The sequence below is a fragment of the Rhineura floridana genome, chromosome 2, assembly GCF_030035675.1.
Source record: "Rhineura floridana isolate rRhiFlo1 chromosome 2, rRhiFlo1.hap2, whole genome shotgun sequence".
Taxonomy (NCBI): Eukaryota; Metazoa; Chordata; class Lepidosauria; order Squamata; family Rhineuridae; genus Rhineura; species Rhineura floridana.
Window position 1 is genome coordinate 221,794,723 of NC_084481.1, and position 15,010 is coordinate 221,809,732.

Below are 15,010 nucleotides of genomic sequence, written 5' to 3' on the forward strand. Positions count from 1 at the left end.
TAGCTCTGTGTCTGTTTCAAAGTGGCATAAGAGTGCTTTAAATGCATGAGGATGTGGCTGGAACAGACTATTTACCTGCCTAAGCCAGCGTTGTCTATTCTGGCTTCATACTTAAGCACTATCCTGTTAGCCAGGGGCAATGAAGAACTGCAAGAAAAAGAGTGAGTGGGCTGTACCAAGCCCAGAAACCTAGCGGCCTGTCAGAGGAGAAAAGTCCTCTCTGCCGTGCCCATCACAGAAATGCAGCAGGTTGCTGCAGGAAGGCCAGAGCTCTCTATCCCTCTTCTGCCACTCCACTCCAACACCAGCAGGCTAGTAACTGCAGTGGGCTTATTTACAAGGCTAATTTGCCCTAGCTGACAGCAGCTGTCTAGGATCTCAGGCAAGAGGCGTCTCCCATCACCTGCTAACTTGAAGTGCACAGGATTGAACCTGGGACCTTCTGCATGCAAAGCATGTGCTCCGGCACTGAGATGATGATCCTTCCAGCTGCCCACTGTCGCTAAAAATGCTGGCCTGCAGGAGAGAGCTAAAGCATAGACTGATTGCTGCACTGGCCAACAGCTGAAGATAATTGACCACGGGGAGCAGATGCTTTGAAGAGGTTAAAAAGCGCCAGCTCATAAACTTCTGCAGCTCCCCATCATGCAGATGTTTCCAAAGGAGTTCAACAACTGCATTCCCTCCTTCCAGAACAGATACCAATTGTGTGTTTTTTCAACTGATCCTACTTGGGGTGGGGTGGGATGAATAGAAAGCAGAATATTGCTACTGCCAGTTTAAAACCTGATCCAAAGGAAATTCCCTGCTAAATCCAATACAATCCATTGTCTGGCTTCGCTGAAGCCCAAGGTGCAAACACTTTTAAGTGGCCAAATATCGAAAAGTTCCAAGAGATGGAGACAAAGGATGAAATCGAAATGATATTCTTCTGCGCACTCCTCAGTGAAACAGTTTTCTATCCTGCAGGGTTATCCGAGGCCCAAATAAAAGCCGCCACTGACACTGGCAAGGGCAGAGGGTAACTCCCTCAAGCTTCCTCCTGTGAGGATTCTATCTGCATCAGGCCCACTGTCTGAAGGAAGAACTGTACGGTTAAGAGCTGCCCTGTCCTCCTGGCCTGGACGTTGTCACCAGCTCTGCTCCTGGATTTGATCAGAGGGAGGGAAGACAACCAGAACTACCACTGACATCGGCTGTCACTTTAAGAACTGTAGCTTTAAGCACTTGTGCTTGAGCTTGCTTTTATCTCCTCCCTTCCATTTCTTTTTCCTCGTGTGCTGTGTCTTTTTAAGATTGTGAGGCTGACAGCAGAGACCATCTTAGAACTGACACATGTAAGCCGCTCTTGGGAGCCTTATTGGGTAAAGGGCAGGATAAAAAAAAATACTGTAAATAAATAAACCATTTTACTCACAACAACCCTGTGAGGTAGGTTAGGCAGAGTGGTAGTCATTGGCCCCAAGGTCACCCAGTGAGTTATGTGGCTGAATGGAAATTTTGAACCTGGGTCTCCCAGATCCAAGTTCAACATTCTAACCACTATGCCATACTGCCTCTCCAAAAGGCAGCTGCAAGAGTGGGCGACTGAGTAGGAGCCATTGGGTGGATGGTGTGTACTGGTGGATGCGTGTGAGATGTGGGAGTAGAATGGGATGAGTGACACTGCATGTGGAGTAGGCATTGTACAATTTGTGTATATATATATTTGGGTGTGATGTGTAGTATTTTGTGAGTCAGGATGGACCTTGGTAAGAGGGAGGGTGAAGAGGGAAGGGATCCTTGACTAAAGATGTTTCAAAATGTGCTATGTTTGTGGGTGTTATTGCATTGTACTTTCATTTTCTTTAATATTGCATTTACTTGTACTATATAGTAGTTTCTTGGTTTCATTGCCTGTTACATATATTGCATTTGTGATTTTGTAGAACACTTAGAGATAGCCTTAAGCAGTATATAAATGTAATAAATAAAATAAAATAATAAATAAGAAAGCATGGTAGCCACACATTTCATTGGGGACTGCGCAGGCAAACTTCCAGGGGGATTCCTCCCCATACAGCCCGGATAGTAATGAATGCTGTTCTAATTCTGCACACACAAAGAGGCGTTAAAAAGCAGTGAAGTTAAGGACCACACGCAATTCTGCCTGTAGAACAGCACACCCAAAAGGATATCGTAGCCAAAACGGATCACATCGTTCAGCCTCAGCGTGATGTACTTCTGGTCTGGAATCCGCACGTCATTCACAAAAGTCTATGGAAAAGAACAGCAAAATGTCATTAAAAAGGCACAGTGAGAGGGAGAAGGAAAGGGGAAGGACCGCTGCGTAGTGGCAGAGCATCTGCCTTGTATGCAGAAGGTCCCTGTTTCAATCCCCAGCATCTCCAGGTAGGGCTGGGAATGTCCCTGCCTGAATCCCAGAGAGCCGCTGCCAGACAGTGTAGACGACAGAATGAAAGAAGAGCCCTGCTGGATCAAGCCAATGGCCCATCTAGTCCAGCATACTGTCCTCACAGTGGCCATCGAGATGCTCCAATCGGAAGCCCGCAAGCAGGACCTGAGTGCAAGAGCACTCTCCCCTCCTGCGCATTCCAGCAACTGGTGTTCAGAAGCATGCAACAGTGGAAGTAGAGCATAGTCATCATGGTGAGTAGCATTATCCCTCATGAATCTTTAAAGGATCCAAGTTGGTGGCCATCACTGCCTCCTGTGGGAGTGAGTTCCATAGATTAACTATGCGCTGCATGAAGAAGGACTTTTTTTGGTCTGAATCTTCCAACGTTTAGCTTCATTGGCTGGCCACGAGTTCTAGTGTTATGAGAGAGAGAGAGAAAGTCTCTCTGTCCACTCTCTCCATGCCATGCGTAATTTTAGACACTTTTGTCATGTCACTTCTTACTTGCCTTTTCTCTAAGCTAAAAAGCCCCCAATGCTGCAACCTTTCCTCATAGGGGAGTCGCTCCACCCCATTGATCATTTGGGTTGCCCTATTCTGAACCTCTTCCAACTCTACAATATCCTTTTTTTGAGGTGAGGCGACCAGAACTGCGCACAGTCTTCCAAATGCAGCCACATCAAAGACAATTCTGAACAAGATGGCCGGCAGTCTACTCAGCATAAGGCAGCTTCCTATGCTCCTAATCAACATGGCCAAATTCATACATGAAGCCCAGTTTAGCCTAATAAACCAGAGCTTGCCAAGAACCCATCGCTTCCTCCAACCCCCAGCCCCAGGAGTAAGGGACCATTGGCCCTCCAGATGTTGCTGAACTACAACTCCCATCAGCCCTAGCAAACATGGCTAATAGCCAGGGATGATGGGAGTTGTAGTTCAGCAACATCCAGAGAGCCAAAGGTCCCCGACACCTACCCTACCTTGTGCACTTGGACGGACGGCTCCTTTTGCCTTCCCTGCTGCTCAAAGGGGCTTTGGGCTACGTCAGGGCTGCTCCCCCCGGCCAGAAAGAAGCAGCCATGATGCAGCCACAGTGCCCTCTGCAGTTTAAGCAATGCGCTCCTTTGCAACCACCCAACTGCCTGCCGTAGCACAGGAACATAGCAAGCTGCCTTATTCCAAGCCATAGCCTTGTTGGGGAATATACTGTTGGGCAGAGCTTGGAAGTAACTAGTTACAAGTAACGAATTACTTGTAATTTATTACTTTTTTGAGTAACGAGTGGGTAACTTCATTACATTTTGCTGGTAATAGAATGAGTAGTAACTTCATTACTTTTTAGGAGTAATTGTAATGTTTCCAGCATTACTTTTGGGCATTACTGGGGGGGGAGCAGGGGAAGTCTTCTGCTCCTCTGATTTATGAATAAAAATCATGTGCTTCAAATTGGGCTTCTGTGCAATATGTGTGTTGGGGTTTCATCATTGCTGGGGGTGGGGTGGGGGAATGTGTGATTCTGTTATGCCGTTTTGTTAATCTTATGGATAAAAAACTTTATTCTACTACCCTTTGTGTGTGTGCTTATTTTTAATGTTGTTTTAGGCTACTTAGATGTGCAGCAGCCAAGGCCAGCACCTTGTACAGTAGGGCCCCGCTTATACGGCGGGTTCCGTTCTGGACCCCCGCCGTAAAGCGGAACCCCATTGATTTTAATGGGGTGCATTGTACGAAAATGATGCAAAAATGCCGCAAAAGCAGCAAAATCGGCTTTAAAAGAGGGAAGGAAAGCTGCCACATTAGCAGAACGCCGGGAAGCGGGGCCCTACTGTACGTGTTTTTTTAAGTAACTGGAATGTAACTGTAGTGATTACTTTTGAGAAAAAGTAATTGGTTACTTTCAGAGCAATTGTAACGGCAATTACTACTTTTTTGGGCCATGTACTTGTAACTGTAATTTATTACGTTTTAAGGGTAATCTTCCAAGCTCTGCTGTTGGGCAGGGAAATGATATTGCCCTTGCATCCTACCTGCAGGCTTCTGAGAGGCTGTGAAATGCAGGATGCTGAACAGGATAGGCCTCTCCTTGCAGAAAACAGCGAGCTGCCTTCCTTTGGGTGGGAGCATTAGTCCATCTAGCTCAGTATTGTCTACACAGACTGGCAGGAGGACTTTCCCCTAGTCCCATCTGCATTCAAGGACCTTCTGCATGCAAGGAAGATGCTCTACAACCCTTGCCCATACAGTTGTATACGCCTTTCAGAAGTCCATGGAGAATAAATTAAGGAGAAAAGTCGTTCCACAGGACTGCATCAAACGAAAGTTTAGATTCCAAAATGTACCCCAGCTTAGAGGTTTATCCCTCCTTCTGAAATATGTAACAGATGTCACTTACTTCTCCACTTCACAATGTGGCACCCTTCCGACGTTATGGATTACAACTCCCATTGTCCCTCAACCCTGACCATGCTAGCTGGAGTTGATGGGAGCTGGAGGCCAAAACATCTGGAGGCTACTACATTGACTAGCTGGGCCAGACACTAGGAAGCTGCCTTACAGTGAGTCAAGCCATAGGTCTATCCAGCTCACTACTGTCTACACTGATTGGCAGCTCCTCTCCAGGGTTTCAGGGTCTCTCCCAGCCCCACCCGGAAATGCCGGGGATTGACGCCAAGACCTTCTATATACAAGGCAGGTGTTCTTCCACTGAGCGACAGCTCTTCCCAGACATGTCCTAGACATGTTTTATTGCAACTGCACAATGCCACACACGAGTTTTATCAGTTTTGCAAGATTCAGTGAGATGCCTCGGTTTTGGCAGGTTTATCAGACAGAGGGGGCCTTCTGGAAAATTCATCCAGCAGAATGTGAATGCTACATACCTGCTCACAGTCAACGAAGTCTGAAACCTCTTTCATCCTCCTCTGCATCACAGCAAGAGACACTGCAATTTGATAAGCCGTGTATGCTAGATAGCGGCCGATGGCTAATAAATGTGTTTGCTCCAAGAGCAGAGTGTTCTCAGACTCCGGCCTGGTGAGCTTCCATAAGTCAAAACCCAAGCGTTTGAAGGGGAGGGGAAACCCACTCAAGGCCCCACAAACATAATGAAGACAAAGCAGCAAACGCAGACAGTTCAGCACAAAAGCATGACTTTCATTCAAAGCCCAAAGATAGGCAGGACAGGAAAACAGGGAATGGTCATAGCTCGGTGATAGAGCATCTTCTTTTTATGCAGAAGGACCCAGGTTCAATTCCTAGCATCGCCAGGTAGGGCTGAAAATATCTCCTACCTGAAGCCCTGGAGAACTACTGCCCATCTGCGTAGACCGGCTTTTCCTAACCTCTGGGTCCCCAGATGCTGTTGGACTACAACTCCCATCAGCCCCAGCCAGCATGGCCAATGGTCAGGAATGATGGGAATCGTAGTCCTGCAATATCTAGTGACCTAAAGGTTGGGAAAGGCTAAAAAAAAAAAAAAACCAAGAGGAGGACAATATGGGCACCTTGCAAGCTTTTAAGATTCAGGAGCGGAAGACGCAAGGACATGCAATGGCTCACCACCACCATGAAAAGAGGAGGCTCCCCCTGCAACTCCAGCACTATCCTATCAGCGCCGCAAGCCAACTGCCAAGGGAGTTTTTAAAAGGAAAGGAAAAAGGAAACCGCCCATAAGGAAGCTTCCAACAATCCCCATTTGGCACTATTCCATGCAACCTGGAAGAGGGGAAGGGGAAAAGTGGAGGGGGAGGTAATGTTCCACCGCAGGGCATTCCAGGTGGAAAGCTTGCCATGCAAATTCAACAATCTGCACTGGTCTAGCTGTAGTCCCTGCCAGCTGTGTGGACCAGCAGGAAATCACACTGCGTGCACACTAAGAACTGGACAGGCAGCTCCAACACACACCCTTGATATCTTCCTTTCCAATTAGAGCAGCCGGATGGATGTGCTGTTAGCCAAGGCCGGCTAATTGGGCAAACTAGGCAGCAGCCTTGGGTGTCCAAATTCCAAGGGTGCCTAGCTCTGTCATGTAAATGTCTTGGAGAGAGAAAGTTACTGCCCGTACTTTCGAAGGGCAAGCACTCAGGAAGCTGCCACTGGCTGGAGAAGATCCTCTACTTTGCAGGTTTGCATAATTTGCAAAGCTTGCAGAATTCAGCTCTTCTTGCCATTTATGCAGTGGCAGCTTGTGGCCACTGAATCTGGCAGGGTCCCTAGGAGCTCACCGGGGGGGGGGGTGTCACAGAGGTACAGCCAGATTGTTCTCATTTTCTCCCCATCCTCCTCCCTCGCAAAGACTGGACATCTCAGCATTACAGTTGTACCAATACTGAGCAGCTAGCTAAATGGACAAGTGGCTAGAGAATGGGAGAGAAGTCTCCAGGAGTCTCCCAAAGTTCAAATGGAAGGATATGAAAGGGGGGGGGGAGAGTTCAGGGAGAGGCAGAAAATAGTGTGAGATGTTGGGGAAAACTTTTACATTTTTGCTTGCAGTTCCCCTTGCTAGGGACATGGCCCAACAGCCCTAGTGCACAGCCTCCACTGCGTTTAGGTTGCCTTGTAGCAGAATCTGGAGTCTGCAGAATGGCTAACCTAAGGTCATAGAATCACACGATCACAGAGTTGGGCCTATAAAGCCATCGAGTCCAACCCCCTGCTCAATGAAGGAATCCAAAGCAGGTCCTTGCTCAGCACTGCAGGAGGGTGTTGAGTTATGGCAAAGGAGGGAGGATTTGTCATAGCAGAGGCCCCCACTGCGCCTGCCAAAAGCACAGAGGTTGGAAAGCTACTGCTAGTGTTCCCACCGGCAGTAGCCAACAAGGCCCCAAAAATGGGGTGGGGGGAGAGCAGGGCTCACGATGGACCTGTTGGATCCAAAGCTAGGCCGCTTCCCAGAGAGGGGCCCAATCTGGCAGGAGCTGGTCCAGCAAAAAGAATTGGGGGAAAATAACTCATCCACCCACTCCCAGCTCCCACCCTAGCTAGAAGGACTATAGATGCAGTAAGGAATCCACTGTTTCATAACTCCCAGCCCCTAAACTATTTTGCTTGGGCTATTAAATGCATGGATATTTAGACAGTACTATTCCTTGATAGAGAGCCAGTGTGGCATAGTGGTTAGTGTGTTGGACTATGCCCTGGGAGACCAGGGTTCGAATTCCCACACAACCATGAAGCTCACTGGGTGACCCTGGGCCAGTCACTGCCTCTGAGCCTCAGAGGGAGGCAATGGTAAACCACCTCTGAATACCATTTACCATGAAAACCCTATTCATAGGCTCGCCACAAGTCGGGATCGACTTCAAGGCAGTCCATTTTTATTCCTCAATAACTCAATTGTTAGCAACTGCAAAAAATGAAGAAGCTAAACATGAGAGTAGTCCTCGAGCAAAGAATGGAGTGCCAGAGTGTAGCATGGGGGTTGTCAACCTGATGCCCACAGGCACCACAGTAGCTGTGAAGGCCATCATTGGCACCCCCAGGCATGGGCCCCACACTCTGACTTTCATTTTTCTTTAAAAGTAAGTATCTATCCCTCCTGGAAAGATATGCAGCAAAATGTGCAATTTCTGTGAAATATCCCTGAGGTCCCAAAGAGCTTCTGCTTTCACCTTCCCTTTAGTGCACTTTTCTTGCTTCTGTCTCATTTTCTAGTAGGCCTTGGAATTTCTGTAGTTCCTCCTTCCTTTTTTCCTGGCAACTAGGATGCATCTTTTCTGTGGTGGGTTCATCTGACATCAGGTACTCCCTAGAAGTAATTTTTCACAAATACTACTACACAGTAAGTGCAGGTGGACATTAAAGAATCCGCTCCCCAAATGACACTTTTCAAGACTTAGGCATATCTTCTGCTGTGCAGGAGCTGATGTCCAAGCACTCATTAAGAATTAACTGTATAAACCTAACAATACAATGGTATATATGTCTACTTCAGAAGTAAGTCTCTTTGTGTTTAATGGGATTTACCCCCAGATAGGTGAGTACAGGATGGCAGCCTTGGCTTTGGTTTAGGATTGGCAATGAAGAAAACAGGAAAAGCCTGTGTGATGTTCCTATATATTAGTGTATATATGGTAAGTGCTGGTTGTTTAGAGTATACATGGTAAGTAGTGAAAGAGGAGGGGGAGTGAATAGGCAATACAATGCTTGATGATTGGCTGAATGTTTAAAATGGCTGACTGCATAAATGAAAGGATGACAGGTAAATCTGGGTGAATGTGAGATGGTAAATTGTGGAATCTGGGGAGGAGAAGAGAAAGAGTGGATTGCTTGGTGGGGTTTGAGAGAGTTGTTTGCCAGGAGAGAGTGAAGAAGGAGGGGGGTGGAGTTCAGATTAGTATTGAGTAAAACCATATGCTTATGTGCCTTAAGAAGAAATCTTGTTAATCTTGTTAGCTTTGTTATCTGCAATAAATACTTAATTTGGTTTACCAAAGGCCTGATCCTTGGCTGGGGTTTCACAGACCAGAAGGGAGGGTAAGGTAATGACCAAGGCTGAAGGGGAACTGTAACAAATGGTGGCAGCGGTGAAGAGAATAACAATACCAGTATTCAGAGTCTCTGGGAATACTAGTATTGGGACGTTACTGGTGGTTGCCTAGCAGGGGGATCTGTTGAGATCTGTGCTAGAGCGGGGAGAGAAATCATAAGAGAGAGCGGTCCGGACTGGTGGAGTCCCTGGTGGTGCCTAGAGACAGGCAGTAACCACGAGCAGGTAGGAACCTGACAGGGAGAGCCAGGGAAGGACGCATCACAGCCTGCACTCTAATTTTATGTTATACCATGCCCACCACAGCAGCCATCTTGTTATGTCATGCCCCACATTTTGTGACTGGTGCTCGCAGCACTCTGTCAAAATTTGAAATGTGCCCACTTGTTGAAAACAGTTGTTGACCCCCTGGTATAGCAAACAGCACACCTAACTGAGAGAGAGAGAGGACAATGCATAGACATATTTGTTAGATGGTGGCATCCTTCTGTTGATGTTTGGTAGCAAAAGGGCAATATTATCATCAACATAGAGAATTGTTTTTCAATAGTTTATATAGCTTTCATATACAAGCACCTGCCACACTCTGAAAGTACTGAAGAGAGATGGGCAAACCAACAGGTTGTTGTGACTGAAAGTCTTTGCAAGGATGGCTTGTATTCAGCTCTGTTTGCTGAAATTTGGCACCAAATTTAAACAGCACCAGATGCAAACGACACTTGCAAAGGAACAATCAAGAGTGCACTTCATAAGCATGGCTTGCATTCCGCGCTGTTTAAATTTGGCGCTGAATGTGAGCCATGCTGTTTTTGGCCAGGGTCAGATCCACCTGATTTCATATGACAACAGGTAAATGAATGCAGCCTGTGGGAGGGTTGGCCATAATCTGACCTGGCCCCTTTGGCCAAACTGGTCCCCACCCCACTCCTGACATAGAAAGAGCAAAGTTACAGTACTGTTTTCTTTTACCGCGCCAGGGCTAACCTTGGACCAGGAAATACCTTGGTCTAGGACAAAAGCAACATGCACTGCACTGCAGCATGAGTCAGGGGTTCTGCATGTATTTCTCTGGATGAAATACTTGTCTTTCCAGTACACAAGCCCTCGGTCACATTGGCTCCCTTCCGCATCTCCAACTCATTCATTTAAAACAGGGGAATACATCATTAGACTCTTTTAAAAGCTGGTTTCTCCAGCAAGTTCTCTTTCAATTCAGAGCCAGTTCTTATTTGAAACGTCAAATGTTTTTTAATGGAATCACACCCTTATTAATACCCCAAATGTTTCTCACTGCTATTGTTTATTTTACTGCCTCCATACCTGCCCAAACACTCCTTAGAAATGATACACGTAAAAAGAAATACAAATGCAAAACGTCCAACTAAAAACCCAAACTAAATGGCCAGTAAAACCAAACACAAGGCAAGTCGTGCTACGAGTAGATAGCATTTAACTGAGGCTACAAAAATATCTAAACTATATTAATTAGCAACGTAGGAATCTGTCTTTATACTCAGTCGGGCCATTGGCCCATCTAGTTCAGTACTGTCCACGCTGCCTGGCAGCAGCTCTCCAGAGTTTCTTTTCCCAGACCTTCCTGGGAATGCCAGGGGTTGAACCTGGCACCTTCTGCAATGCAGATGCTCTTGCAGTGAGCTACAGCTCAGAACATAAAAAGTAAGAAGAGTCCTGCTGGATCAAGCCAATGGCCCATCGAGTCCAGGCGTCCTGTCTTCACTGCAGCCAACCAGATGCCTATAGGAAACCTGCAAGCAGGGCACAAGAGCAAAAGCCCTCCCTCACTGTTGTTCCTCAGCTAATATTCAGAGGGATGCCGTCTCCGACAGTGGAAGTAGAACATACCCATCATGCCTAGTAGTCACTGACAACTTTATCTTCCATGAATTTGACAATCTCCCTTCTAAAGCTATCGAATTTGGTGGCAGCGAATTCCATAATTTAACTATATGCTATGTTAAATCTTCCAACATTCAGCATCTTTGGATTGTCCCAGGTGCTAGTTTTACAGATTTGTACTCAGCTTACCACTCATGGTTTGCTTGGAGCAAGACAAACCACAAGCTCATGGTTCACTTGGAGCAAGCTTGGAGCAAGACAAACCATAAGCCCAGGTTCACACATTACGCCAAGCCAAGGCTTAGCTTCTGGTAGTGTAGCAGCAGCAGCAGCAGCACCAGGGTAGAAGCAAAGCGGTCACAAGTTTTGCTCCATACATCAGCACACTTACTCATTCATGCTTGGCCATGGTTTGGCTTAGTGTTACATGTGAACAAGGCCACTGTGACCTCGTTAAGATATCACAAACCCAGTCCTCAAGTCACAATTCGGAAGCACAGGAATATGTTGTGAGCCCATACGCTTACTCTTCCCCTCTCCCATGCAAGTTTCCTTGTCAATTTCACAGTTTTCTCTAACCATAGTTTGCTGTGACATCTGAAACAAAAAACCATAACTAAAGACTTTCCTCTAAACCATGATTTGAAAATTGTGTCCAAACTACAGTTTGAAACTGTGATGTGAATTGGTTTTGCAAACCATGGGTTTGAAAGCAAGGTGGTAATGATAGTTTTTTGATTCAGGGAAAATGACAAACTATGGTTAGAGAAAACTAGGAGGAGGGAACTTGAGAGAGAGTGAGGAGGAGGAGCAGGGAAGACCACAGCACATACCTAAGCCTCTAAATTATGATTTTGTGGATCTTGTTTGCGCCATACAAACCAGGCCTATTTTTAAAAACAATTGGCCCAGTTCATGCGTTACAAACATGATCCTCAGCCCAAATGTACAATGAAGCCATAGTCTCGCTCGCTAAATTAACCCTGGGAAGTGTGCGTTAGGAGACATCTACAACAACTACTTGTACCCTTGCAAGCAGTGTCTGGAGAGGCAAGGAAACTAATCACAACTAAGTGCAGGCATTATGTATGCTCCAGCAATACAAATTATGGGTTGCAGACCCACACCAAACCACAGTCCCACATTCTGGTTTGTGACCAATTCTTATCCACAGTTTAGAACTATTCAGATATGACACTTATCTGTGATTAAGGAAAACAAATAACACTCAAGTGTCACATCTCTACAGGGCCATTGCAGCACACACAGCATGACAGCAAGATGGCAGGTGTCCTCTGCTAGGATCACAGAACTATAGAGCTGTTAGGTACCTCCACGATCCAACCTCTTGTTCAACTGATCTCCAATCAGATCAGCCTAAGATTTGCTGATACTCACAAGCGAGAAGAGTACTACTGCACTCAGTTCCTGCTTTTGTGCTTCCCATAGGCATCAGGCCACTATGAGAAGAGGTTGCTGGACCAGATGGACTACTGGCCTCATCCAGCAAGCTCTTCTTACAATGCAAGACGCAACAGAGAAGGCTTGCTCTCTTAATTCACAATAAAGCAGCCTCCAAGCGAATACAAAGCAACCCTAGCCAGCATTGCTACCTATAGGAATACCCTCTTTCGGGCCTGTGCTTACCCTCCATAAGCAAAGCAGAAAGAGATCATCTGAACATCTGGCAGATCTAACCAAACACTGTGATGCCTCCCATGGAGATATAACTGGGGCCAGACTATCCATCACACCTGGAGTTCCACTCAAACAGCCCCAAGAGTCTTCCAAGGTTAGCGTCTTTCTTTGCATGACCAACCCTACTGACCTCACTCAGAGAAGTTCTGATCACATGCTCCTTTCAGCGCATATGACTCCTCCAACCCACCCTCAGCAAAGCAAAATGGGGGAAAAAACCAAACGCCCGCTGCAACAAAGCCTACAACATACTCGGCAGCCAAGTTCACTACTTACCCCGTTCAAGCTTCCCAGGTCCTTCACCCAGTGCTCATCTTTCTCCTTGTCGTAGTTGATGACAGCATGCTGCTTGTCCACGCTGCGAGACTGAAAACAAAAAGCGAAATTGAAAATGTCAGATTTGCAAGACAGAGGCTGCTTTAACAGCTGCAGCAAAATAGCAGACGAGACCTTGATACAGGGCAAAATGCATCTATTGAATCACTACGGTAACTACCTGGAAAAGCTCAGTGGTAGCGCAACTGCCCCTTGCAAGGAGAAGGTCCCAAGTTCAATCGGTGGCATCTCCAAGTAGGGTTGGGAGACTCTCCTGCCTGAAACCCTGGAGAGCTGCTGCCAGTCAGTGTAGACAAAACTGAGCTAGATGGACCAATAGTCTGACTAGGTATAAAGCAGCTTTCTATGTTCCTGTTGTCCAATTTTAAGTACCCATTATATTTATCATCATTTATGAGTAGTGCTCTCTGTCTAGGGGCACGCAAGGCAATGTACAACATTACCTCTTGGGGTGTATACCTAATCTTGGCAACAGTTCCAATGTCGTAGTATTGGTTAGTTCTTAGAGAACTACAGATGAGATGGTAAACCCATGCCCAGACTGTACCACTGGAGATTGCAGGCAGGACCTCATGTTTGTTGAGAAGAATCTGTGCACCAAGACAACTAGAGTTGTTGCTATGCTAACCATGCTCAGAGTAGATCCACTGAAATTAATGGACATGACCAACTTAGGTTCATGAATTTCAATAGGTCTACTCTGAGTTGGATACAGCTCATAACTTGGGAACAGTTTATCTAGAACCCCTTCTTCTTGATGTTTAGTTTTCCATGTGCAGAGAACTTTTTTTGTATAGAAGAGCATTCAACCAAGTGAGCACCACCGCAAAGCACAAAACAAAGTCTGAAGTGGCACTACGCAATCCAGACTGGGGATGCACAAAGACATCAACTTCAGTTTCGACCCATGTTCGTCACATGCAGCACTGTTTCCATTCTGCTGCAGTTCAGCTTCCCACAAAAACTACGTTATTCAACTCACTATCTGCTGCAGTGGAATTTTATATAATTAATTATGTTATCATTACATTGTTCCCCACCATTCATTTCAACGTAAAGGAAGTGCAATGCAAACAGGGGAAAAACATAATCAATTATGTATCGTTCGCGGACTGAAAACAACAGTAGCAAATACCAATTGTATTTGTTGGACTGATTTCCATTCTGGACGTGGGATGGATAAGCGAGCATTATCAATTTCTGCTCCCATTTCCATCGGACATTCCTCCAACATCCCTAGTCCAGAGAGTTTACAACCTCATCCGCTGCTATCTAATATCCGAGCTAAACTAAAAAACAGAAAAAAGCCAAAAAAAGAGAGACCCAAGTTACTGAAGAGAGTGTTTTGCTGAGAATTCACACTCCATAGCACATCTCCCCCTGCAAAAAGGGGGGAAAGAGACTTTAGTTAACTCCTGAACATGAGAACTTGCAGCTTCTAATTTGCACAGGGCAAACATTTACACAATCTGAGCCCTAATGACCCCCTCTAAATAAATGAACAAATACAGAAGTTGGAAGCAAATACATAGTTGGAGGCAGTATGCTTCTGAATGCCAGCTGCTGGTAACTGCAGGAAGGGAGAGTGCTCTCTTGCACTCAGGACCTGCTTGTGGGCTTCCCATTGGGGCATCTGGTTGGCCACTGTGTTAACAGGAAACTAGACCAGATGGGCCACCGGCCTGATCCAGCAGGCTCTTCTTATGTTCTTGCATTAGAAACTCAGTCAAATTCTCTGTGCATGCTTTCTTCTAAAGCATCACTCCTTGTACGCAATTAAAGCTGCTGAGCTAGTGCTTCTATTTCCCTAGCCCAGCCTTTCCCAACTAGTGGGCCACCAGATGTTGTTGGACCACAACTCCCATCAGCCTCAGCCAGCATTGCCAATGGTCAGGAAAGGTGGGAATTGCGGTCCAACAACATCTGGTGGCCCACTAGTTGGGAAAGGCTGCCCTAGCCCAAGCCACAACCAGGAAGAGGGCCACACCACCCAGCAGAGTGACAAGAAGACACAACCCGTGGATGTAAGAAACGTTTGTTAGGATTGTAAGAGCCCCGCTACACCAGACCAAAACTCTATCTAATCCAGCACCCGTTTCCTACAGTGACCAACTAGATGCCTACAATGGGCTGCGTTTCTCAAACCAAGGTGCTGAATGTGGCCCTCCAGGCCTCTCTACGTGACCTCCAGAACACAACCCTTCCCCCCAGACCACATCCCACACTGGCCCTGC

General features: G+C 46.4%; 1 protein-coding gene across 5 annotated transcripts in view; it reads right to left on the reverse strand.

Moving 5' to 3' along the window:
- CEP170B (centrosomal protein 170B) overlaps positions 1 to 15,010 on the reverse strand; it is a 115,315-nt gene that overhangs the window by 83,704 nt on the left and 16,601 nt on the right. For all 5 annotated transcript variants that reach the window (XM_061612301.1, XM_061612305.1, XM_061612302.1 and 2 more), the window contains exons 3-4: positions 12,717 to 12,806; positions 2,176 to 2,256 (exon numbers count right to left, since the gene is read on the reverse strand). In XM_061612301.1, the coding sequence (XP_061468285.1) occupies positions 2,176 to 2,256; positions 12,717 to 12,806 (171 nt within the window). The remainder of the gene's footprint in view (positions 1 to 2,175; positions 2,257 to 12,716; positions 12,807 to 15,010) is intronic.